The sequence below is a fragment of the Gobio gobio genome (assembly GCF_949357685.1).
Source record: "Gobio gobio genome assembly, chromosome: 10".
Lineage (NCBI taxonomy): Eukaryota > Metazoa > Chordata > Actinopteri > Cypriniformes > Gobionidae > Gobio > Gobio gobio.
In genome coordinates, this window is record NC_137116.1 from 57,048,833 (window position 1) to 57,075,509 (window position 26,677).

At 39.2% G+C, this 26,677-nt stretch overlaps 1 protein-coding gene across 1 annotated transcript; it reads left to right on the top strand.

Annotated features, from left to right (window-relative positions):
• The first annotated feature begins 491 nt into the window (after window positions 1-491).
• vsig8b (V-set and immunoglobulin domain containing 8b) lies at window positions 492-25,515 on the top strand. Its single transcript, XM_079827413.1, has 8 exons — window positions 492-621; window positions 2,406-2,509; window positions 6,253-6,422; window positions 8,077-8,278; window positions 10,820-10,969; window positions 11,176-11,298; window positions 15,222-15,360; window positions 24,848-25,515. Exons 2-8 carry the CDS (start codon window positions 2,434-2,436, stop codon window positions 25,092-25,094), a joined length of 1,107 nt encoding a protein of 368 aa, XP_079683539.1. The 5' UTR covers window positions 492-621; window positions 2,406-2,433; the 3' UTR covers window positions 25,095-25,515.
• Window positions 25,516-26,677: the final 1,162 nt, after the last annotated feature.

Sequence of the window (26,677 nt, forward strand, 5' to 3'; positions counted from 1 at the left end):
GTGATGTATCAGCTTAACACAGAGAACAAGCACTAATACTGATATATTAGTCATATTTTCCAACATATTTCCAGGTGTATTTTCAGCAAATGTGTGTATGATGGATGCAGGGCCTTTTTAACTTCAACACCAAAAACAAATCCCAGAATCTGCTCTTTTAAATGTTGATGTTTATTTTGATATTCTAACGACGGATGACTAGCTAGCTATATTGTACTTTTTGTATTTAGCTTGATTTTCAATATCCAAATGAGAAGCACTGCTTTTCTGTGAACATTGTGAATCCTCTTTGATTCAAAATGACTGACTGAATGCACTCACTTACTGTGATTCTCTGAACACACTTCACATTAGATCATCCATAGGAATATTTCTCTGGAATGAAAGCTCGACTGCCTACACAGAGGCCGTGAATCACACAGCAAACATGGCAGGTGTAAATAGGCGGAGGTTTCACTGAGTTTGTGAGTCTCTGTGATTGGTGGAATGCTGTGAGGGGGCGGGGCTTAAGAGGAAACACCTGTTTACCTGCTTCAGGTGAGTTAGAGTTGAGGAAACAGCAGAGAAACAACCGATAGAACTGCAGTGGGATTAGTCTGAAACTGGTTGATCCGTTGAGAGGTAACTTATATTTTTCACAGAAATGTCTTATTGTGTTTACATGAGCTTTATTTTAACCGGAGCGGGTTGTGAAGTTGGTTGGACTTTGCTCTTCAAAAGAGCTAAAGAGATCATTGACCTCCATTAACTAGTTTTCTGGCTTATTTAATTTCTTGTGACACTGAAATGATTTCTGCAGACAGAAGTGCTCAAAGACGGCTCGCTGAATCAAAAGCCGTCTGATTTCATTGTGTAATGTGTTTGTGACAGGACTCTCTTCCTCAGAGTGTGTTTTATTGGCAGCTACACTTGTTCCTTGAATGATTTATAGACACACTGATATGAATCACAGTTTCAGTGCTTTGAGATTTTAACATTAGCATTTTAACGTTATTAAACTGGTGTTTCATGCATTATAATGTTTGAGTCACTGTACTAAATGCCTCTAGAGTGACTCTCAGTATATGGAAATAGTGGAGAATATATCGGTCAGGCAGGTAAATCAAGCATTTTTGATTCGGCTAACGCCAAACTGGTCAAAAATATCCAAACACATTTGTTAGTGCACAATTTATGTATTGAAATGTTTGTTTTGAATTGAGTAAATATTGTGAACATTTTTATTTATTTATTATTGATTTATTTAAATATTTTCACTGATGTGTTTTAACGTTTTATTTTTTTATTATTATTATTTAAAAAAATATGTATTATTTATTTATTTTATATATATATATATATATATATATATATATATATATATATAAATTTATTTTTATTTATTTTTTTGTAAATTTCTTTGTATTTTATTTATTTTTTTATTATTTTTTTGTTTATTATATATTTTTATTTATTTAAAACTATTTATGTATTTATTGTTTTTTGTATTTTTATTATTATTATTTATTTATTTATTATATATATTTTATTTTATTTTATATATATATTATTTATTTATATATATATTTTTTAAATATATATAATAAATAAATAAAAATAAATAAATAAATAAAAATATATATTTTTAAATAAATAAAAATATATAATAAACAAAAAAAACAAAAAAATACAAAGAAATGTACAAAAAATACAAGAAGAAATTTATAAATAAATAAAAGAAAAAGGAAAAAACGAACTAACTAACTAAATATAATATATATATATATATATATATATATATATATATATATATATATATATATATATATATATATATAACAAAAATAAAATGTTAAAATGCATAAGTGACAATATTTAAATAAATGTATAATAAATACAAAAAAATACACAATATTTACTCAATTCAAAACAAACATTTCAATACATAAATTGTGCATTAAAAAATAACAAGTGTGTTTGGATATTTTTGACCAGTTTGGCCTCAGCCTTTAATATATATATATACCGTAGCATTCCATGTATTAGTCTTATATAAATAATCTTTAATAATAAATAAAGAATTAATTAAATGTATTATTAATTTAGCATTGTATAAATCAGTATCAGTATTGGCCTTTAATAAAAAAATCTTCCATCCATCCATCCAAAGTCCATCCATGGTTACCGACTTCATTTTTCAGTGCCATATTTGTTGACATTTCTTCTTTACTACCTCAGAGTGATTAATGATTTGTTTTTACACCTTTGAATCGAAACTCGAGACTTTCTCATTCCAGTTGCACTAAAATGACATTTGAATTTGCCATAACGGAGACTCTTATCAGAATCAAATGACTCACACTTGCAAATGAGGTCCAGTCAGCGAGGGACAATGACAGTCTGTGTTATCTGCTTCTTTTTTCCAGGTTTGCAGTAAGAAGTTGACATTTGGCTATGAGAAAGTTTTGGATCAACTTCCCCTTACCGCTGGCTGCATTATACATCATAGCAGCGAGTCTAAATCATGCAGGTGTGTGTGTGTGTTTAAAGTCTCTTTGAGGGTTTTCTGCATTAAATGTCACTTTTCTCTTGACTTTGTGTGGGCTGTATCGAGTTTCACCGGCAGTGTGACCATGTTATGCATAAATTAACCCTGCATATTAAGAAGTTGCGCAGGCTTTATGCAAATAAGCTCTGAATGTTTCTGCTGAGTTTCAATGCCCTTGCATGTGCATTTCAGACTTTTAAAGAAAGCACCAGATGTAACAATATTGTCCATTATGTGTGAGCATGAGTCGTAATAAGTGTGCTGAAATGATAAAGCATGAAAATGCAACTTTTGCCCATAAATCAACAGTGTCACATGGGTTTGGCCCAGTGGTGTTGCTCAACACATTCATGCTTGAACTGTTTATTCCAGCTGAGAGAAGCGAAGCGGAAACCAGACACTCCCTGAGATTTGTGTGAAAGTGCAAGGCTAACAGGAATGATATGGTCGTCTGACGTGTTCTGTTGTTTTGGTGATACAATAAACGAGCAAATCTGTAGCATTTCTCAGAGACAGTGACAGGAGTATCTGAAGACAGTAGTGCACATGAATTATTGTTTCAGGAATCATGTCAGTTTCTGGTGGCAGTGAACTGTTGTTGCTGTGACTTTGACAGCGATGGCCTTTTATTCGAAGCTTTAAGGTCCTTTCACACTGGACGCGATTTTGACGCGCAAATAATTTGCGCGATGGTTTTATTTTTTGATCAGCTGTTTGTGTAATGAGAGCTTTCACACTGAACGCGAATGTGCTGTTGCGAAAAAACTATGTTTATTTTTTTCGTTTCGATGTCGATTTTTTTTAACACTCGCAGCGACAGAAAAGGCTTAAACCAATCACATACAAGGAAACAAAGGTGACGAAATGTCCAGTTGATGTCGCTAGCCATTCAATCAACATTAACCTTTGCCAGCTATGGCATTTCTCACGAGATTACAGTTGAAATTGTGTTTACAGCTGTGCAGATGCAGATGTGTTTGCCTACTATAGGCTACAGATATTATAATCAATACATTGATTTTTATTTTTTTTAATCTAATTGCGTCCGCGACTATTGAAAGTGAATGTGTTTCCATCAGTACGACTGTGGCACTTAAATGTTTACATTGTGACTCAACTGGAAACACAGCAGCTCCGGATCGAGCCGTTCCTTAGAGAGTGTGTGTGTGTGTGTGTGTGTCGTCAGATATCGTATAGTCTGTATACGGATCGTAGTCTGTAGCCTATAGTGGGCAAACACAGCTGCATCTGCACAGCTGTAAACACAACTACAGCTGTAATCTCGTGAGAAATGCCATAGCTGGCAAAGGTTAATGTTGATTGAATGGCTAGTGACATCAGCTGGACATTTCGTCATCTTTGTTTCCTTGTATGTGATTGGTTTAAGCCTTTTCTGTCGCTGCGAGTGTTAAAAAAAATCGACATCGAAACGAAAAAAATAAACATCGTTTTTTCGCCGCAGCACATTCGCGTTCGGTGTGAAAGCTCTCATTACACAAACAGCTGATCAAAAAATAAAAACCATCGCGCGAATTATTCGCGCGTCAAAATCGCGTCCAGTGTGAAAGGACCTTAAGACTTTCGTTCATCTTCAGAACACAAATGAAGAATCTGAGAGATGTCAGTCCGTCCATTGACAGCTACGCAACTGCCACTGACGCTTCATAAACTTCATAAAGAGATCGTAAAACTAATCCATATGAATTGAGCGGTTTAGTCCAAATGTTCTGAAGAGACTCGATCGCTTTATATGATGAACTGATTGACTTTAGGCTTTTATTCACATATAAACATTGATCAGCGAACACATCAGTTGAGGTAAACAGAAGCTCAAGCATGAGAACCAATGAGGTTCATTCTCGTGTTACTCATTGAAAAAATACTGCAAATTTCATTACGTGTTACTTAATCATAGGCGTAATTTATGGGTGGGACGTGTGGGACTTTTTGCCAGGCTCGATATTGTCCCCACCACTTTTTAAAAGTAATTGAAAAATAGATTGCGGAAGGTGTGTATTAAAGCAAAAGCACGATCTACAAATCGTAATTCATTCATTTAACACATTTTTCCGCCGGTCAGAAGCTTTTTTTCCCATTACAGATTTGTGCAAAACGTTTGCCATATTTACTAATAGTCGATAAAAAATATATAGCCTACACACATCACTATACAACACATGCCCTTATTAGGAGAAAATATGTCATTTTAACGAGAAAAATATGTCGTTTTAACAACATAAGATCTCGTTTTTACGAGTAAATGATGTTGTTTTTATGACACAAGATCTCGTTATTACGAGAAATGTCGTTTTAACAACATCCTTTCTCGTAATAACGAGATCTTGTGTCATAAAAACAACATCATTTACTCGAAAAAAACGAGATCTTATGTTGTTAAAACGACATATCTCGTTATTACTACATAACTGAGTGGAAAAATAATATGTATGTGGCAGCAATGCGTCACCGTATTAAATAAACACATGGCAAAACGAGTTGTGCGGTGTCCCCATCACTTTTCAAAGCAAAGTTGCATATGCATAAATATATATAAACAAAGTTACGCCACTGTACTTAATTGAAATATTCTGCTCGGTGCAGTTAATGCTATGCTATGGCCATCAGATGGAAGACATTTTCTAGTGATGTATGGCTCAGGTAATTCATCACATGCTAGAAGAAAGTTATTACCGGCCAAATATCTGCAGAAGCACCGTTCAAGTGCACTTTTAGCACTTTAAAGAGCCAATGTATGGTGTCTGCATCAGTCGAGTGATGCTGTCAGTCCAAATTGCAACAGTGTGTATCATCCTCCTCCTCACAACCAACACTCAGAACCACCCGCAAGACTCCAAGCATGCAAATTGGACCTAGCAGATTTTCTAGCACAGACAGAATGTGCAAATAAATGGCACTATTAGCGACCGGGATTCATTATAGAAAGTCCTCCTCTGGGTCCATTTCTAAAGTGCATATCGTGAAAAACAGGATTGCTGGTGCTTTTTTGAAATAAATGGTGTCATGTCACTTGAAATCAGACGACATTGACATGCATTTCTCATGCAAAGAGGTGAGCCAATCACAACAGAGCTAATTTACATATTAAATGTGCATTTGCACATTTAACAATTGTTTCAATTGTTGTGTTTCATTTGCATTATAAACAAAATAGCGACTGGTGAAGGAAACCTTGACTAAGTTTCAAAATGCGACACAAAAGTGCGCTTTAATTAAATGTGCAAAAACTGGTTCTTACCTGCACTGTAAAAAAAAAAAAAAGTTGAGAAAACTTAAAAGTTTAAGGCAACCAGCTGCAGAAAATTTGAGTTTTCTCAACTTAGGGCCAATTAGTTGTACAAACTTTTTTCATGTTAAATTGTTGAATATACTTTAAAAGCTGAATTTGTCATACAAAACATAAGTTGGATTTTTTACAGTGTGGTGGGTCGTGGCCCAAACGTGGGTACGAAGTTCGTTCTGATTGAATAAATTATGCAAATAATAAAATGCAACAAACCACATATTCTTGAGTAGTAAAGATGGCCCAATAAAAATGTGTTTAAGCAAACTAGTTGAGAACCAAACAAAACGAAATTCAATTAAATGTGACATGTTGGATAAGACAGGTGTTTGTAAAATGAATGGTCATTAATTCATTATTCTCTCTCTCTCTCTCTCTCTCTCTCTCTCTCTCTCTCTCTCTCTCTCTCTCTATGAACCTTTAGGGCTTACATGGGCTATACGGGTGACGTCCACAGGATCACAGACAGTAAAGAAAGCCCAGGGGGAGAGTTTAACTTTGGGCTGCACATACGTCGTGGAAGCCTCAGATGCCGGAGAACTGGACATTGAGTGGACCATTGTCAGTCAAGACATGACCCAGAAAGATGAGCTGGTGAGAGGACACTGAGGATACAAAATGGATATTAAAGTGGTCATGACATGGATATTTTTATTTAAAATGTTCCATGAAGTTCACTTATACTGCACACAAAAAACATTATATATACTCTCTAAAAAATGCTGGGTTAAAAATAACCCAAGTTGGGTTGAAAATGGACTAATCCAGCAATTGGGTTGTTTTAACCCAGCGGTTGGGTTAAATGTTTGCTTAAAACAACCCAATTGCTGGGTTAGTCCATTTTCAACCCAACTTGGGTTAGTGTATATTCAATTCAATTCAATTCAAATTTATTTGTGTAGCGCTTTTCACGATACATATCGTTTCAAAGCAGCTTCACAGAAAATGCGTCTACATTACAATTTAAATTGATTTGTACATGTTATGCATTTCAGAAATGCACATATACAAGCACACAGATTAGCTAAATATCTATCATTAATCAACATATATATATTTATTATTATTATTGTTATTATTATTATTTTATTTTTTTATTTTATTTTTTGGAGATGCTCTGACCTAGATGCTCTGAATCGTCACAATCTGGCCCTTGTCAAACTCGCTCAAATCCTTACTCTTGCCCATTTTTCCTGCTTCTAACACATCAACTCTGAGGACAAAATGTTCACTTGCTGCCTAATATATCCCACCCACTAACAGAGATCATAATGGTCATAATGTTTTACCTGATCGGTGTATATATGACACAACAGAAAATAAATTACTATACGAACAAAAAAAGAAAATAAATATTAAAGTTACTGCATAAAATGCTTTTCTTACTTAGTATTTTTGTCTTGTTTTCAGTCCAAATATCTAAAAAATCTTACATTAAGAAGCATTTACTAGACAAGCAAATTATTTGTCTTGTTTTGGGGAAAATAACTCAAAATTAAGGGAGTTTTTGCTTTAAATAAGCAAAATAATCTGCCAATGGGGTAAGAAAAATAATCTTAATTCAAACAGAAAACAACATTATTTTGCTCACCCCATTGGCAGATTATTTTGCTTATTTCAAGCAAAAACTCCCATAATTTTGAGTTATTTTCCCCCCAAAACAAGACAAAAACTTTTGCTCGTCTAGTAAATGCTTCTTAATGTAAGATTTTTTAGATATTTGGACTGAAAACAAGACAAAAATACTAAGTAAGAAAAGCATTTTTTGCAGTAAACTACAATAGTTCATGCTGTTTCTTTGTAATTGTTTATCAAATTTATTTGCACCTACTGAGTGAAAATGTTTTTCGGTGAACATCAATGGGACTAAAATAACACTGTGTGAGACGGTGGGAGATTTGTAACACCGCAAGACCATTTAAAAGGAACAACTGGAGGAATAAAGGTGCAAATAAAGCATGCCGTGCAGCTGTTCTTGATGTGACATCTGGTGTTTTTGATAAGAATGTAAGAATGTTTTCTGAGCTCGACGGAGATCACAGCCTTCACCTGATCAATCGAACATCATCTTGATGGATTTTGTAATTTTCCCCCATTTGTCCCTCGTCCGAACTGCTTAACCTCAGGCTTTTCCAGGGGTGTGTGTGGAGATTTGGAGAAACCCGTGTGTGTGTGTGGTGTCTTAATGACGGCAGGTGGTTAGACCTGTTATATTAGATAAGGCTGAGTTTCTCTCTCTCTCTGACAGATCTTATCCTACACTGGAGGGAGACAGTATGAGCTGGGAAACCCAGACCTGATGAGCCGCTTCAAGTTTGCTGGTGACCCGAGTACCGGCGATGCTACGGTCAACATCTCCACCCTCAAGGTTTCGGACACGGCCACATATCAGTGCAAAGTGAAGAAGACGCCCGGAGTGGACTCGAGGAAGGTCACTGTAGTGGTGCAGGGTGAGGAATGCTCATTCTCCTTCTCTGCAGACCAGCTCTGACGCGCTTCTCCAGCTGCTGGGTTTCTGTTTTACCGGTTCTCTCCACCCTTTCATCCAGGCGCTCATGATGGCATGACTGGAATGGCGGGTGGGGTTGGTGCTCTTTGTCCACGCCCGCCTTCTGTTTTCCTCTAACCTCCGCCCAGCCCCTACACCTCATCTGTCTCAGTGTTTTCCACCTGTGCTGGGATCCTTTACTAGTTTCAGTGTGGATCATTTGTATTTATTTTTGATTGTAGTATTTGTATTATTCGGGATTTTAGGGAGTTTCGTGTTCAAATCTGAAATTTAAATATAATGAATTATGAACTTTTTTAAATTCCAATGATAGACGATTATAGATAGGCAGGCAGATGATAGATAGATAGACAGATAGATAGACAGACAGACAGACAGACAGACAGACAGACAGACAGATAGACAGACAGAAAGACAGACGATAGATACAGATATACAGACAGACGATAGACAAACCGACGATAGACAGACAGACGATAGATAGACAGATAGACAAACAGACAGACAGACGATAGATAGACAGATAGACAAACAGACAGACAGACAATAGATAGACAGACATACAAACAGAGAGACGATAGACAGACAGACAGACAGACGATAGATAGACAGACATACAAACAGACACATGATAGACAAACCGACGATAGACAGACAGATAGACAGACAGACAGACAGATAGATAGACAGACAGGCAGACGATAGATAGATAGACAGACAGACAGACAGACAGATATATAGACAGACAGGCAGATGATAGATAGACAGACAGATAGACAGACAGACAGACAGATAGATAGACAGACAGGCAGACGATAGATAGACAGACAGACATTAGATAGACAGACAGACGATGGATAGACAGACAGACGATAGATAGACAGACATACAAACGATAGACAAACAGACGTTAGACAGATAGACAGACAGACAGACGATAGACAAACAGACGTTAGATAGATAGACAGACATACAAATAGACAGACGATAGACAGATAGACAGATAGGCAGACGATAGATAGACAGACAGACGATAGATATACAGACAGACAGACAGACAGACGATAGATAGACAAACATACAAACAGACAGATGATAGACAGACAGACAGACGATAGATAGACAGATATACAAACAGACAGACGATAGACAAACAGACGATAGACAGATAGACAGACAGACAGGCAAAGGATAGACAGACATACAAACAGAGAGACGATAGACAGATAGACAGACAGACAGACAGACAGACGATAGATAGACAGACAGACAGATAGATAGACAGACAGGCAGGCAGACGATAGATAGACAGACAGACGATAGATATACAGACAGACAGACAGACGATAGATAGACAAACATACAAACAGACAGATGATAGACAGACAGACAGACGATAGATAGACAGATATACAAACAGACAGACGAAAGACAAACAGACGATAGACAGATAGACAGACAGACAGGCGAAGGATAGACAGACATACAAACAGAGAGACGATAGACAGACAGACAGACGATAGATAGACAGACAGACAGATAGATAGATAGACAGACAGACAGGCAGACGATAGATAGACAGACAGACGTTAGCTACATAGATAGACAGACAGACAGACAGACAGACGATAGATAGACAGATATACAAACGATAGACAAACAGACGTTAGATAGACAGACAGACGATAGATAGATAGACAGACAGACAGGCAGACGATAGATAGACAGACAGACGTTAGCTACATAGATAGACAGACAGACAGACAGACAGACGATAGATAGACAGATATACAAACGATAGACAAACAGACGTTAGATAGACAGACAGACGATAGATAGATAGAAAGACATTCAAACAGACAGACAATAGATAGACAGATAGACAGATACAGACAGACAGACAGACGATAGATAGATAGACAAACAGACGATAGACAGATAGACAGACAGACGATGGATAGACAGAGACAGACAGACGATAGATAGACAGACATACAAACAGACAGACGATAGACAGATAGACAGACAGACAGACGATAGATAGACAGACAGACAGACGATAGATAGATAGACAGACAGACAGACGATGGATAGACAGACAGACGATAGATAGACAGACAGACATACAAACAGACAGACAGACGATAGACAAACAGACGTTAGATAGACAGACAGACGATAGATAGACAGACAGACAGACAGACAGACAGACAGACAGACAGATAGACAGACAGACGATAGATAGACAGACAGACAGATAGACAGACAGGCAGACGATAGACAGACAGACAGACAGACAGACAGACAGACAGACAGACAGACAGACAGACAATTAAAAATATAAATATTTATTATATAACTCTATATCTCCCAGGCCTAGTGCAGTTATCACTGGTGTTGCAGACTCAGATCAGTTTGCTCCGAGCATCAGCCGTGTGATCGTGTCCATGATTCTGATTCTTTTTCTTTTGGTTTCTTTCAGTAAGACCTTCGCCTCCTAAATGCTGGGTGGAAGGCAGCGAGGAGAAGGGCGGAACCGTTTCGCTCCGCTGCAAAACCTCCCAGGGTTCATCACCTCTAAAATATGCATGGACCAAAGAAAGTGGAAACATGCCACCAACCGCAACCCAGAGTGAGTCCCCACCCCACCCCACGCAGAGAATACCTGAAGCGAAAGCTTCATATTTGGTGGTGCTTGAATAACCTGTAGCTTCAGGCCTGTGTGTTGTAAAGCCAGCTGCTCTAGAGGAAAACAAAAACATGTTTGAGCCTCATAGCAACCAATCTGCCGTAAACAAGGCAATGGCTGCACATTCTGAATGCCTCTTTTGTTTGAAGATCCCCTGACCGGAGAGCTGCAGATCGCAAACCACAGCGAGAGCTACACTGGGAAGTACCTCTGTGAGGTCAGCAATGAAGTGGGCGTGGAGCGATGCACATACGTCCTTCAAGCGTATAACCGTACGTATGGGCGGATCCAGCAACTGTTTGCACAACTGAGACACGCTTGACGTCTGAATGTCTCCATTAGACAACAACATATATAATAGACAAACGATAGATAGACAGACAGACACACACGCAATAGATAAACAGACGATAGATAGACAGACAGACAGACAGACAGACACACACACACAATAGATAAACAGACGATAGATAGACAGACAGACGATAGATAGATAGATAGATAGATAGATAGATAGATAGATAGATAGATAGATAGATAGATAGATAGATAGATAGATAGATAGATAGACAGACAGACAGACAGACAGACAGACAGACAGACAGACAGACAGACAGACAGACAGACAGACAGACAGACAGACAGACAGACGAGAGACAAACAAACTATAGATAGACAGACAGACGATAGATAGACAGACGATAGATAGACAGACAGACACACAGACAAACAAACAATAGATAGACAGACAGACGATAGATAGACAGACAAACAATAGATAGACAAACAAACAATAGATAGACAGACAGACAAACAAATAAACAATAGATAGATAGACAGACAGACGATAGACAGACAGACAGAAGACAGATAGACAAACAAACAATAGATAGACAGACAAACGATAGACAGACACACAGACAGACGATAGACAGACGATAGACAGACAGACAGACAAACGATAGATAGACAGACAGACGATAGACAGACAGACAGACAGACAGACAGACAGACAGACAGACAGACAAACAATAGATAGATAGATAGATAGATAGACAGACAGACAGACAGACAGACGACAGATAGACAAACAAACAATAGATAGACAGACAAACGATAGACAGACAGACAGACAGACAGACAGACAGACAGACAGACAGACGATAGACAGACAGACAGACAAACAAACAATAGATAGATAGACAGACAGACGATAGATAGACAGACAGACAGACAGACAAACAAACTATAGATAGATAGACAGACGATAGATTGACAGACAGACACACACACACAATAGATAGACCGACAGACGATAGACAGACAGACAAACAAACAAACGATAGATAGATAGATAGACAGACGATAGACAGACAGACAGACAAACAAACAATAGATAGATAGATAGACAGACAGACAGACAGACAGACAGACAGACAGACAGACGATAGATAGATGTCAAACTGAGTGTCATTCATCTAACATTTCACAAAAAGATGAATTATCAAAGATAATTAAGATTCAGGACAAACAAACAATAGATAGACAGACGGTAGATAGATAGACAGACAGACAGACAGACAGACAGACAGACAGACAGACAGACAGACAGACACACAATAGATAGATGTCAAACTGAGTGTCATTCATCTAACATTTCACAAAAAGATGAATTATCAAAGATAATTAAACCGGCAGTTAATCAAGGTCACCAGCCTCACAAAGACTGCATTAATTTGATCAAAAATGCAGTAAAATATGAAATATTTTCTATTTCAATATATTTTAAAGTGTAATTTATTTCTGTGATCAAAGCTGAATTTTCATCATCATTCCTCCAGTCTTCAGGGTCACATGATCCTTCAGAAATCATTCTGATATGATGATTTGATGCTCAAGAAACATTTATGAATATTATCAATATTGACAACAGTTGTGCTGCTTCATATTCACTTAGTAAGGTTTTTTTTTTTTAAAGAGAGAAGAAATTCATATTTTTACTCAACAAGGTTGCATTAAAATTGACAGTAAAGATATTTATAATGTTACAAAAGATTTACATTTCAAATAAATGCTGCTCATTTAATGTTCTATTCATCAAAACTCCTCAAGGAAAATGTATCATGGTTTCCACAAAAATATTAAGCAGCAAAAACATTATTAATAATTGAGCTAACCAATAATAAATGAGCATCAGATCATCATATTAGAATGATTTGTGAAGGATCATGTGACACTGAAGACTGGAGGAATGATGATAAATTCAGCTTTGATCACAGGAATACATTACATTTTAACCCTCTATGGTACGCAATATGATTTCAATGAGTGGTGTTTTTTGGACACTATAACAATATTTTTTTTTTTTAAGTTTGTTGCCTCAAGGCAATATTGTACCACAATGGACAAATTGAAACATTTGACATTTTCATGTAGAAAAAATAAATATATTTAACTTTTCAAATTCAGCTGTTGCTCTCAGGCAACATTGTACCATCGTGGAACACAAATATAACCAAACCATCATATGAAGTTATCATATCCCAGCAGGCGCCGGATGTCAATATGGTCAATAATCAGATTGACATTGGTCCCCAACATCGGACAGACGTTGCATTGTGGTTGAAAATAAAAATCAGGTTGACGTCAGAACCCAACGTTGGAGATTGACGTCAATATGACATTGGGTTCTGACGTCAACCTGATTTTTATTTTCAACCACAATGCAACGTCTGTCCAACGTTGGAGATTGACGTTCATATGACGTTGGCTTGAGGCGTTGGATTTTGGTTAGTTAACAACACAACCTAAAACCAACAACGTCTGATGATGTTATAACTTGACGTTGTGTGGATGTTCCCATTATGACGTTAAGGAGACGTTGGGTTTTGATCACTATAACTCACGACTAAATGTCAGTGTCTGACGTCATTACAACGTTGGTTTGAGACGTTGGCTCAACGTTGGATTTTGGTTAGTTAACAACACAACCTAAAACCAACTAAAGATCAATGTCTCAATGATGTTAGATTTGACGTTGTGTGGACGTTGCCATTATGACGTTAAGGAGACGTTGGGTTTTGGTCACAATACCTCACGACTAAATGTTTAGATTATTCACCATATCCCCCAGAGTTAGATTAGTCCATACATCCCATTCTCATCTCCGTGCGTGCCATAACTTTGTCTGACGCACCCACCGCTAGCCTAGCTTAGCACAAAGACAGGAGGTAAATGGCTCCAGCTAGCCTACTGCTCAGTTATGGTACGCACAGAGATGAGAATGGTATGTATGGACTTATCTAACTCTGGGGAATACGGTGAATAAGCTAGAGTCCCAAAAAAAGTTGCCGTGTTACTTTAAACATTTGATATATAATGATGTAAAGTTCTTGAAAATACTTCTTTACTTACCAGTGAAGGTGACTCATATTGTTTGTGGGAGATTAACTGGACGGAAATTGGTGAAACATGCACTTTTAATTGGAGAAAATATGGAGCCATGTGACCTGTGCACATGTGCTGTAACAAGACACAAAATGGACCCCTGTGGGTCATGTGACCAATGTTTTGCACTTTCATTGATTAGTATTTGAGTTCTTCTTCCCTTCGACCAATAAATTGGTGTTTAATTTGATTAAAAATAAACTAAAATAGACTATGTTGCCTGGAGGCAACACCGTATCATAGAAGGTTAAAATATATAACAATTGTAATATTTCACAATATAATACATTACTGTTTTTACTGTATTTTTTATTAAATAAACACAGCCTTGTTGAGCAGAATCACCAAAACACCAGCTCATTTAAAGATTTTGTGCAACAACAAAAAAATAGTGAATTTGGAGGCTTTTGATACACCTTTAATATATTATTCTAAGTGACTTAAGTGTCCAAATACTGGAATGCAAGTGATTTGGTCTGTATGCTTATTGAACGACTGGAGAAATGGAGACATCCAGTCATTCTTCTGTGTATTCAGCACATTTCTGTCCAAGGTTCATATATTGTACTCAGCAGTAGCATGTTTATGAAGGCCATTATGCAGCATGTGTCCTCGACTCACTCAGAGCATTTCTTCGGCATATTATTTTGATTAACCCATGATTTTGTAAGCTGCACTTTCAGATGAATTGTTTCTTGGGTTAAGAGTGAGCCATTTCAGCACATAATCTATTGTCTTTTATCTCTAGCAACCAATAAAGTGGGAGTGATTGTGGGAGCTGTGATTGGTGCTTTACTGCTGCTGCTCCTCCTACTTTTGCTGATCTGGCTCCTGATTTGCTGTTGCAACAAGCGGCGCTATGAAAAAGAGGTTGCCAATGAGATCAGGTAAGATATTGCTGGTTTATATATTTTAAACATTGGAATGTTGATGAAACCAAAGTAGCGACGGATCTTTTCCTACGTATTATGACGTACATTCGATTATAAAAAAGGGGGGAATAAGTAGGACGGGGACTTTGTTCTATGTATCGGTTGTTGATCGTTGCACTCAAAAATGGAAGTGGATGAACGCGAGCTCACAGAGGCGGAGTTTAAGCAGAATAAATGATTGGAGAAGTCCTGCATACATCAGAGAGAAGTCTTGTTTACAACCAATTTTTTTGAGAAAAATCCCACAGACGTACACTAAAGGAGGCAAACTGGCAGAGACCAGAATGCCAGTGAAACTTCACGTTGGACTCCTTTGACTTGAGCCAGTGTGCAAGAACTAATAAACACATTACATAATAACTACATTAGCAACCGCCCACAACACCCTAGTAACACAGTGAGAAGGTTTGCATAATCATAGTACTACAGAATACTAATTTAATTGGATTTTGCAAGCATTTTAGTGGCTTTTCATTGCCCAAAACTATTGTTTTTGTTCCTACTATAATTGTGTAACTTAATTATCAAAAGTAAAAATGAGTTTTGCATAGAAATGGCGGAACGGCGCAATGTCAGAATTGCTCTAATTACAAGTTTCCGACTTGTAAAACCATAGACTGTAAAAAAAATATGGATGTAGTGTCCGTGAAGTCACCCGTAGGATTCTGAAGAGCAGTTTTGAGGCGTAAAGTCGGGTCGAGCTGGTCGTCGCCATCACTCCTGGATAACTGAAAATGGCAAAGAGGCGGGACGTGGGCGGAGCTGAGGTGACGACTGACAGACAGCAGATAAACGGCAATCCACCTGTCACTCAAAGTGGCAACGCCCTTAATTATGCAGCACTTTAAGGCTTTATATAATGTAAACGAATGAGTTATAAAATAATTCCCCACCCTCACAGTCAATATGGGGGGCAAAATTAGCTGTATAGACCAAAACCACAATTTGTCCCAGACTATAAACATGTGTTCTTCTGCTGTAAAGTTGGGCATTTTAACATGAGCTCAATGAGATTCTGCTCCTTCTGGAGTCTGTCTCTAGTGGCCAGTCCATGAACTGCAGTTTAACTCACTTCCGTATCGGATTCAAGAGAAACTGCGGGAGGAGCCGCTTGTGTAAAACGTGTTCACATCCTTGTAGAACTATTACAACTTGTAACCTTCGACTTGATCGCTGTTCCACCTGACCTGCCGTTGATAGTGTTGCTGTAGAAACGCATAATTCCAAGGATGATGCTCCAAACAGAACATGACATGTTGTCATCTCGCAATTATGGTAATAACGACATGGCATGAATGCATGTCTCAACACTACAAGCTCGAAACAAGTTTCCCTTCACCGGCGGATGTAGCCTGCATACTTTTAGTACATCATTACAGAATGTCTCGCAACAAATCTCTTGGGTAAATAAATACCTGGCTGACTAGTCAGCAAAACTGGCACCACACCCAATAATAATTATAGGGATAGTTTGCCAAAAAATGAAAGTTCTTTCATTAATTACTCACTCTCATGTCGCTCCAAACCCGTGAGAAGATTTCTGTCCCTCCATTGACAGTTACGCAACTACCACTTTGACACTTCAAAAAGTTCATAAATAGATCGTAAAATGAATCCATATGAATTGAGCAGTTTAGACCAAATTTTCTAAAGAGACACGATCGCTTTATATGAAGAACAGATTGAATTTAGCTCAAACGTGATGCGTAACACGAGAATGAACCTCATTGGTTCTTGAGAAGCTCAAACGTGATGCGTAACATGAGAATGAACCACATTGGTTCTCGCTGAATCTCAAACGTGATGCGTAACACGAGAATGAACCTCATTGGTTCTTGCAGAAGCTCAAACGTGATGCGTAACACGAGAATGAACCTCATTGGTTCTTGAGAAGCTCAAACGTGATGCGTAACACGAGAATGAACCTCATTGGTTCTTGAGAAACTCAAACGTGATGCGTAACACGAGAATGAACCTCATTGGTTCTTGAGAAGCTCAAACGTGATGCGTAACACGAGAATGAACCTCATTGGTTCTTGAGAAGCTCAAACGTGATGCGTAACACGAGAATGAACTTCATTGGTTCTCCCTGAAGCTCAAACGTGATGCGTAACACGAGAATGAACCTCATTGGTTCTCGCTGAAGCTCAAACGTTATGCGTAACACAAGAATGAACCTCATTGGTTCTTGAGAAGCTCAAACGTGATGCGTAACAAGAGAATGAACCTCATTGGTTCTTGAGAAGCTCAAACGTGATGCGTAACACGAGAATGAACTTCATTGGTTCTCGCTGAAGCTCAAACGTGATGCGTAACACAAGAATGAACCTCATTGGTTCTCGCAGAAGCTCAAACGTGATGCGTAACAAGAGAGTGAACCTCATTGGTTCTCGCTGATGCTCAAACGTGATGCATAACACGAGAATGAACCTCATTGGTTCTTGAGAATCTCAAACATGATGCGTAACAAGAGAGTGAACCTCATTGGTTCTTGCTGATGCTCAAACGTGATGCGTAACACGAGAATGAACCTCATTCGTTCTTGAGAAGCTCAAACGTGATGCGTAACACGAGAATGAACCTCATTGGTTCTTGAGAAGCTCAAACGTGATGCGTAACACAAGAATGAACCTCATTGGTTCTCGCTGAAGCTCAAACGTGATGCGTAACACAAGAATGAACCTCATTGGTTCTTGAGAAGCTCAAACGTGATGCGTAACACAAGAATGAACCTCATTGGTTCTCGCTGAAGCTCAAACGTGATGCGTAACACAAGAATGAACCTCATTGGTTCTCGCAGAAGCTCAAACGTGATGCGTAACAAGAGAGTGAACCTCATTGGTTCTCGCAGAAGCTCAAACGTGATGCGTAACAAGAGAGTGAACCTCATTGGTTCTCGCTGATGCTCAAACGTGATGCATAACACGAGAATGAACCTCATTGGTTCTTGAGAATCTCAAACATGATGCGTAACAAGAGAGTGAACCTCATTGGTTCTTGCTGATGCTCAAACGTGATGCGTAACACGAGAATGAACCTCATTGGTTCTTGAGAAGCTCAAACGTGATGCGTAACACGAGAATGAACCTCATTGGTTCTTGAGAAGCTCAAACGTGATGCGTAACACAAGAATGAACCTCATTGGTTCTCGCTGAAGCTCAAACGTTATGCGTAACACGAGAATGAACCTCATTGGTTCTTGAGAAGCTCAAACGTGATGCGTAACACGAGAATGAACCTCATTGGTTCTTGAGAAGCTCAAACGTGATGCGTAACACGAGAATGAACCTCATTGGTTCTCGCAGAAGCTCAAACGTGATGCGTAACAAGAGAGTGAACCTCATTGGTTCTCGCTGATGCTCAAACGTGATGCGTAACAAGAGAGTGAACCTCATTGGTTCTTGCTGATGCTCAAACGTGATGCGTAACACAAGAATGAACCTCATTGGTTCTCGCTGATGCTCAAACGTGATGCATAACACGAGAATGAACCTCATTGGTTCTTGCAGAAGCTCAAACGTGATGCATAACACGAGAATGAACCTCATTGGTTCTTGCAGAAGCTCAAACGTGATGCGTAACACGAGAATGAACCTCATTGGTTCTTGCAGAAGCTCAAACGTGATGCGTAACAAGAGAGTGAACCTCATTGGTTCTTGCAGAAGCTCAAACGTGATGCGTAACAAGAGAGTGAACCTCATTGGTTCTCGCTGATGCTCAAACGTGATGCATAACACGAGAATGAACCTCATTGGTTCTTGCTGAATCTCAAACATGATGCGTAACACGAGAATGAACCTCATTGGTTCTTGAGAAGCTCAAACGTGATGCGTAACACGAGAATGAACCTCATTGGTTCTCACTGAAGCTCAAACGTGATGCGTAACACTAGAATGAACCTCATTGGTTCTAGCTGAAGCTCAAACGTGATGCGTAACACAAGAATGAACCTCATTGGTTCTCACTGAAGCTCAAACGTGATGCGTAACATAAGAATGAACCTCATTGGTTCTCACTGAAGCTCAAACGTGATGCGTAACACGAGAATTAACCTCATTGGTTCTAGCTGAAGCTCAAACATGATGCGTAACATGAGAATGAACCTCATTGGTTCCTGAGAAGCTCAAACGTGATGCGTAACACTAGAATGAACCTCATTGGTTCTTGAGAAGCTCAAACGTGATGCGTAACACGAGAATGAACCTCATTGGTTCTCACTGAAGCTCAAACGTGATGCGTAACACAAGAATGAACCTCATTGGTTCTCGCTGATGCTCAAACGTGATGCATAACACGAGAATGAACCTCATTGGTTCTTGCAGAAGCTCAAACGTGATGCGTAACACGAGAATGAACCTCATTGGTTCTTGCAGAAGCTCAAACGTGATGCGTAACAAGAGAGTGAACCTCATTGGTTCTTGCAGAAGCTCAAACGTGATGCGTAACAAGAGAGTGAACCTCATTGGTTCTCGCTGATGCTCAAACGTGATGCATAACACGAGAATGAACCTCATTGGTTCTTGCTGATGCTCAAACGTGATGCGTAACACAAGAATGAACCTCATTGGTTCTTGCTGAGGCTCAAACGTGATGCATAACACGAGAATGAACCTCATTGGTTCTTGCAGAAGCTCAAACGTGATGCGTAACACGAGAATGAACCTCATTGGTTCTTGAGAAGCTCAAAGGTGATGCGTAACACGAGAATGAACCTCATTGGTTCTCGCGGAACCTCAAACGTGATGCGTAACACGAGAATGAACCTCATTGGTTCTCGTGGAACCTCAAACGTGATGCGTAACACGAGAATGAACCTCATTGGTTCTTGCAGAAGCTCAAACGTGATGCATAACACGAGAATGAACCTCATTGGTTCTTGCAGAAGCTCAAACGTGATGCGTAACAAGAGAGTGAACCTCATTGGTTCTTGCAGAAGCTCAAACGTGATGCGTAACAAGAGAGTGAACCTCATTGGTTCTCGCTGATGCTCAAACGTGATGCGTAACAAGAGAGTGAACCTCATTGGTTCTTGCAGAAGCTCAAACGTGATGCGTAACAAGAGAGTGAACCTCATTGGTTCTTGCTGATGCTCAAACGTGATGCGTAACACAAGAATGAACCTCATTGGTTCTTGAGAAGCTCAAACGTGATGCGTAACACGAGAATGAACCTCATTGGTTCTTGAGAAGCTCAAAGGTGATGCGTAACACGAGAATGAACCTCATTGGTTCTCGCGGAACCTCAAACGTGATGCGTAACACGAGAATGAACCTCATTGGTTCTCGTGGAACCTCAAACGTGATGCGTAACACGAGAATGAACCTCATTGGTTCTCGCTGATGCTCAAACGTGATGCGTAACACGAGAATGAACCTCATTGGTTCTCGCTGAAGCTCAAACGTGATGCGTAACACGAGAATGAACCTCATTGGTTCTCGCGGAACCTCAAACGTGATGCGTAACATAAGAATGAACCTCATTGGTTCTTGCTGAATCTCAAACATGATGCGTAACACGAGAATGAACCTCATTGGTTCTTGAGAAGCTCAAACGTGATGCGTAACACGAGAATGAACCTCATTGGTTCTCACTGAAGCTCAAACGTGATGCGTAACACTAGAATGAACCTCATTGGTTCTAGCTGAAGCTCAAACGTGATGCGTAACACAAGAATGAACCTCATTGGTTCTCACTGAAGCTCAAACGTGATGCGTAACATAAGAATGAACCTCATTGGTTCTCACTGAAGCTCAAACGTGATGCGTAACACGAGAATTAACCTCATTGGTTCTAGCTGAAGCTCAAACATGATGCGTAACATGAGAATGAACCTCATTGGTTCTTGAGAAGCTCAAACGTGATGCGTAACACGAGAATGAACCTCATTGGTTCTCACTGAAGCTCAAACGTGATGCGTAACACGAGAATGAACCTCATTGGTTCTCACTGAATCTCAAACATGATGCTTAACACGAGAATGAACCTCATTGGTTCTTGATAAGATCAAACGTGATGCGTAACATAAGAATGAACCTCATTGGTTCTTGAGAAGCTCAAACGTGATGCGTAACACGAGAATGAACCTCATTGGTTCTTGAGAAGCTCAAACGTGATGCGTAACACGAGAATGAACCTCATTGGTTCTTGACAAGCTCAAACGTGATGCGTAACACGAGAATGAACCTCATTGGTTCTTGAGAAGCTCAAACGTGATGCGTAACACGAGAATGAACCTCATTGGTTCTTGACAAGCTCAAACGTGATGCGTAACACGAGAATGAACCTCATTGGTTCTTGAGAAGCTCAAACGTGATGCGTAACACGAGAATGAACCTCATTGGTTCTTGACAAGCTCAAACGTGATGCGTAACACGAGAATGAACCTCATTGGTTCTTGAGAAGCTCAAACGTGATGCGTAACACGAGAATGAACCTCATTGGTTCTTGAGAAGCTCAAACGTGATGCGTAACACGAGAATGAACCTCATTGGTTCTTGAGAAGCTCAAACGTGATGCGTAACACGAGAATGAACCTCATTGGTTCTTGACAAGCTCAAACGTGATGCGTAACACGAGAATGAACCTCATTGGTTCTTGAGAAGCTCAAACGTGATGCGTAACACGAGAATGAACCTCATTGGTTCTTGAGAAGCTCAAACGTGATGCGTAACATAAGAATGAACCTCATTGGTTCTTGAGAAGCTCAAACGTGATGTGTAACACGAGAATGAACCTCATTGGTTCTTGAGAAGCTCAAACGTGATGCGTAACACGAGAATGAACCTCATTGGTTCTTGAGAAGCTCAAACGTGATGCGTAACACGAGAATGAACCTCATTGGTTCTTGACAAGCTCAAACGTGATGCGTAACACGAGAATGAACCTCATTGGTTCTTGAGAAGCTCAAACGTGATGCGTAACACGAGAATGAACCTCATTGGTTCTTGCTGAAGCTCAAACGTGATGCGTAACACGAGAATGAATCTCATTGGTTCTTGCTGAATCTCAAACGTGATGCGTAACACGAGAATGAACCTCATTGGTTCTTGAGAAGCTCAAACGTGATGCGTAACACAAGAATGAACCTCATTGGTTCTTGAGAAGCTCAAACGTGATGCGTAACACGAGAATGAACCTCATTGGTTCTCGCGGAACCTCAAACGTGATGCGTAACACTAGAATGAACCTCATTGGTTCTTGAGAAGCTCAAACGTGATGCGTAACACAAGAATGAACCTCATTGGTTCTCGTGGAACCTCAAACGTGATGCGTAACACGAGAATGAACCTCATTGGTTCTCGCTGATGCTCAAACGTGATGCGTAACACGAGAATGAACCTCATTGGTTCTCGCTGAAGCTCAAACGTGATGCGTAACACGAGAAAGAACCTCATTGGTTCTCGCGGAACCTCAAACATGATGCGTAACACGAGAATGAACCTCATTGGTTCTTGAGAAGCTCAAACGTTATGCGTAACACTAGAATGAACCTCACTGGTTCTTGAGAAGCTCAAACGTGATGCGTAACACGAGAATGAACCTCATTGGTTCTTGAGAAGCTCAAACGTGATGTGTAACACAAGAATGAACCTCATTGGTTCTTGAGAAGCTCAAACGTGATGCGTAACACGAGAATGAACCTCATTGGTTCTTGAGAAGCTCAAACGTGATGCGTAACACGAGAATGAACCTCATTGGTTCTCGCTGAAGCTCAAACGTCATGCGTAACACGAGAAAGAACCTCATTGGTTCTCGCGGAACCTCAAACATGATGCGTAACACGAGAATGAACCTCATTGGTTCTTGAGAAGCTCAAACGTTATGCGTAACACTAGAATGAACCTCATTGGTTCTCGCTGAAGCTCAAACGTGATGCGTAACACGAGAAAGAACCTCATTGGTTCTCGCGGAACCTCAAACATGATGCGTAACACGAGAATGAACCTCATTGGTTCTTGAGAAGCTCAAACATGATGCGTAACACGAGAATGAACCTCATTGGTTCTTGAGAAGCTCAAACGTTATGCGTAACACGAGAATGAACCTCATTGGTTCTTGAGAAGCTCAAACGTGATGCGTAACACGAGAATGAACCTCACTGGAGGCTTGTTTGAGATGAGCGAAATCTGCGCAGAACCGATCACCGGTGATCAGCGCGAGATGCATTCCGGTTAGAAAAGTGTCCGAGGGCGGTCCGCCTTGCTCTGATGTCATGCCGACGTATGTCAAAAAACTCTCGCGAGCGAAAGGCGGATGTGTCGGATTTTGCAGTCGAGCGCAGCTGCTCTCCACAGACTGCGCGGAGCAAAAGCATGATGGGAAACGACTTGCTGACGACACAGCTTAATGCTTATTGGTTTAAACAACCGTGATGTATGGTTCTTTTTCAAAATGTTTGATTTTAAAACTCTGATATCATGTTTTTATGTGTGAATATTCCCAAACTCTCTAACAAAGGCGATCTCTCTGTGGGTTATGTGATTGTTGTCATATTTATAAAAAAAAAATATATATAGGCCTATATATATATACAAACATGTATGTAGGCCTAATTCAAGTAAAAATGATTGATAAACACGTCTTTCGAATGGAAATAAATAACAAAAACTTTGGGTGTCTTGTTCATAATATTTATTTTCATATAAAAGTAACAGAACTTAAATTACATCCAGTTTATCAGCAACAAAGCGCACGAGGTGAATCCCGCGATATCCGCCTTTGATCTCGCAGGTGTCGGATCCACTACGAGAAGAGAGAACTGTCCGGCTTGCCTGCACTTTTTTCACTCCTCCCCTCACTGCAGCCGCCTAGTCTCGGCTGAATTTCAGGCGAGGCGAGACGCATCTCAAACAAGCCTTGGTTCTTGAGAAGCTCAAACGTGATGCGTAACACGAGAATGAACCTCATTGGTTCTTGAGAAGCTCAAACGTGATGTGTAACACAAGAATGAACCTCATTGGTTCTTGAGAAGCTCAAACGTGATGCGTAACACGAGAATGAACCTCATTGGTTCTCGCGGAACCTCAAACGTGATGCGTAACACGAGAATGAACCTCATTGGTTCTTGAGAAGCTCAAACGTGATGTGTAACACAAGAATGAACCTCATTGGTTCTTGAGAAGCTCAAACGTGATGCGTAACACGAGAATGAACCTCATTGGTTCTCGCGGAACCTCAAACGTGATGCGTAACACGAGAATGAACCTCATTGGTTCTTGAGAAGCTCAAACGTGCTTCTTGTGTAGCTGTCAATGAAGGGACCGAAATCTTTCAGATTTTATCAAGTTTTTTGGGGTGAACTATCCCTTTAACTGGATTACCTCAAATATGTATGTGTCCTTATTTTTGCTTTGGCTTTTTTATATATATATATATATATATATATTATAAATCAACAGATAAATGTGGCTAACGTCATGTGACCTTGTTTCTTTCCTCTCAGGGTGGACGCTGCACCTCCGGAGAGTCGCCCAGGAAGCCGCAACACCAGCTTTCGTTCTGTAATGAATTACCGCCTCCATCCGGGGATCTATTACAACTCTGTACGGAAGAACGATGTCTCGCGGGTCGGATCCGGACTCAGCAGCACACACACCGAACGCAGCAGAGTCCAGAGGGAAGCCAGCATGCTTGCGTCCGATCCCAGGCCTCCGCTCCCATATGACAGCAAGTATGGATACCCCGTATAACCACCGACATCCTGCCAGGAGACACTGGGCTCAGAAGATTCGACTCGCTCAAAAGATGCAAGATTTGAGGACTATAAAACTGCACAGGAGGATTTTCACATGTGTGAATTCTCTTCATGGTCAGGATAGAGATCTGCTAATATATGTGTATAGTTGTGTTGATGTATTTTTGTATGATTGTTTTTTTGTATGAAGTATTTACATAGTCGTTTTGGTGAAATGTGGTTAAAAACGATGATGGTAATTTGAAAATATTAAACTAACAAACCTTTTAATTTTGTTAGAACTCTTTTAAGATTGAAAGTTAAACATCTAATGTGGTTAATGTTTTTTAAAATACATTTTTATTGAAATTCAATTTATGAAATGTAAAATATAAAACAAAAAACCCTGAATAAATCATGATGACCCCCTGATATGCAATTTCCTTAACCTCTTAAGCTCTGGGACCATTTTTGGGATTTCCGCCTGGATTTGGCTGACCCAAATGTAAAAGTTTCCCATACACACATAAAGTGTCTCTAAACCAGAGGTGGACAAAGTACACAACTCTATTACTTGAGTAAAAGTAAAAGTACTAGTCAAATATTACTCCATTACAGAGGTGGGTAGAGTAGCCAAAATCTGTACTCAAGTAAAAGTACAAGTACTTACGGAAATATTTACTCAAGTAAAAGTAACAATCGTAATATTTACTTGAGTAAGAGTAAAAAAGTATTCGATGAGAAAACTACTCAAGTAGTTAGTTACTAGTTACTTTCGATCTGATTGATAAGAAGCGAAAACCCTGAATTTCAGGCTACTTGGAGAGCTTTCACACACCTCTCTGTAACACTTTACAATAAGGTTGTATTAGTTAACATTAGTTAATGTATTAGTTAACATGAACTAACCATGAACAACACCTCTGTTCAGCATTAGTTAATCTTTGTCAACGTTAGTTCATAAAAATCCAGCTGTTCATGGTTTATTCATGTTAGTTCACAGTGCATTGACTAATGTTAACAATATTTGAATAATGCATTAGTAAATGTTTAAATTAACTATAAATAAGTGCTTTATAAGTGCAGTTCATTATTAGTTAATGTTAACTAATGTAAGCTAATGAACCTTTATATATATGTGTGTGTGTGTGTGTGTGTGTGTGTGTGTGTGTGTGTGTGTGTGTGTGTGTGTGTGTGTGTGTGTGTGTGTGTGTGTGTGTGTGTGTGTGTGTGTGTGTGTGTGTGTGTGTGTGTGTGTGTGTGTGTGTGTGTGTGTGTGTGTGTGTGTGTGTGTGTGTGTGTGTGTGTGTGTTTAATGGTTAAACAGTGTAAATGAATGGTGTGCTGGGCTAACTAGAGCTCTTCTTAAAACACACTTTGTTCTTATATATTTATAAGTAGGCTATTCTTTAGGTAGGAATAAAATACAATACCGTTTTTATTTGTATGTATTTTCTACACTTCAGACAGGTGTCTGTCCGGATTTGTGTATAAACGTCACATTAGGCTATTCAATTTGTTTCGTTTTGTGAAGAAAAGGATATGTAAATGTGAAGATGTGAACGTTTGTTCGTGGACGTGTGCTGTTTGGAGGATTCA

Excerpts from the sequence above, each read along its gene's own strand:
- vsig8b (XM_079827413.1), top strand. The coding sequence starts at position 2,434 with ATGAGAAAGTTTTGGATCAACTTCCCCTTACCGCTGGCTGCATTATAC. Across the intron at positions 10,970-11,175 it reads GCCACCAACCGCAACCCAGA|ATCCCCTGACCGGAGAGCTG; the intron begins GTGAGTCCCCAC and ends TTTTGTTTGAAG. Across the intron at positions 15,361-24,847 it reads GAGGTTGCCAATGAGATCAG|GGTGGACGCTGCACCTCCGG; the intron begins GTAAGATATTGC and ends CTTTCCTCTCAG.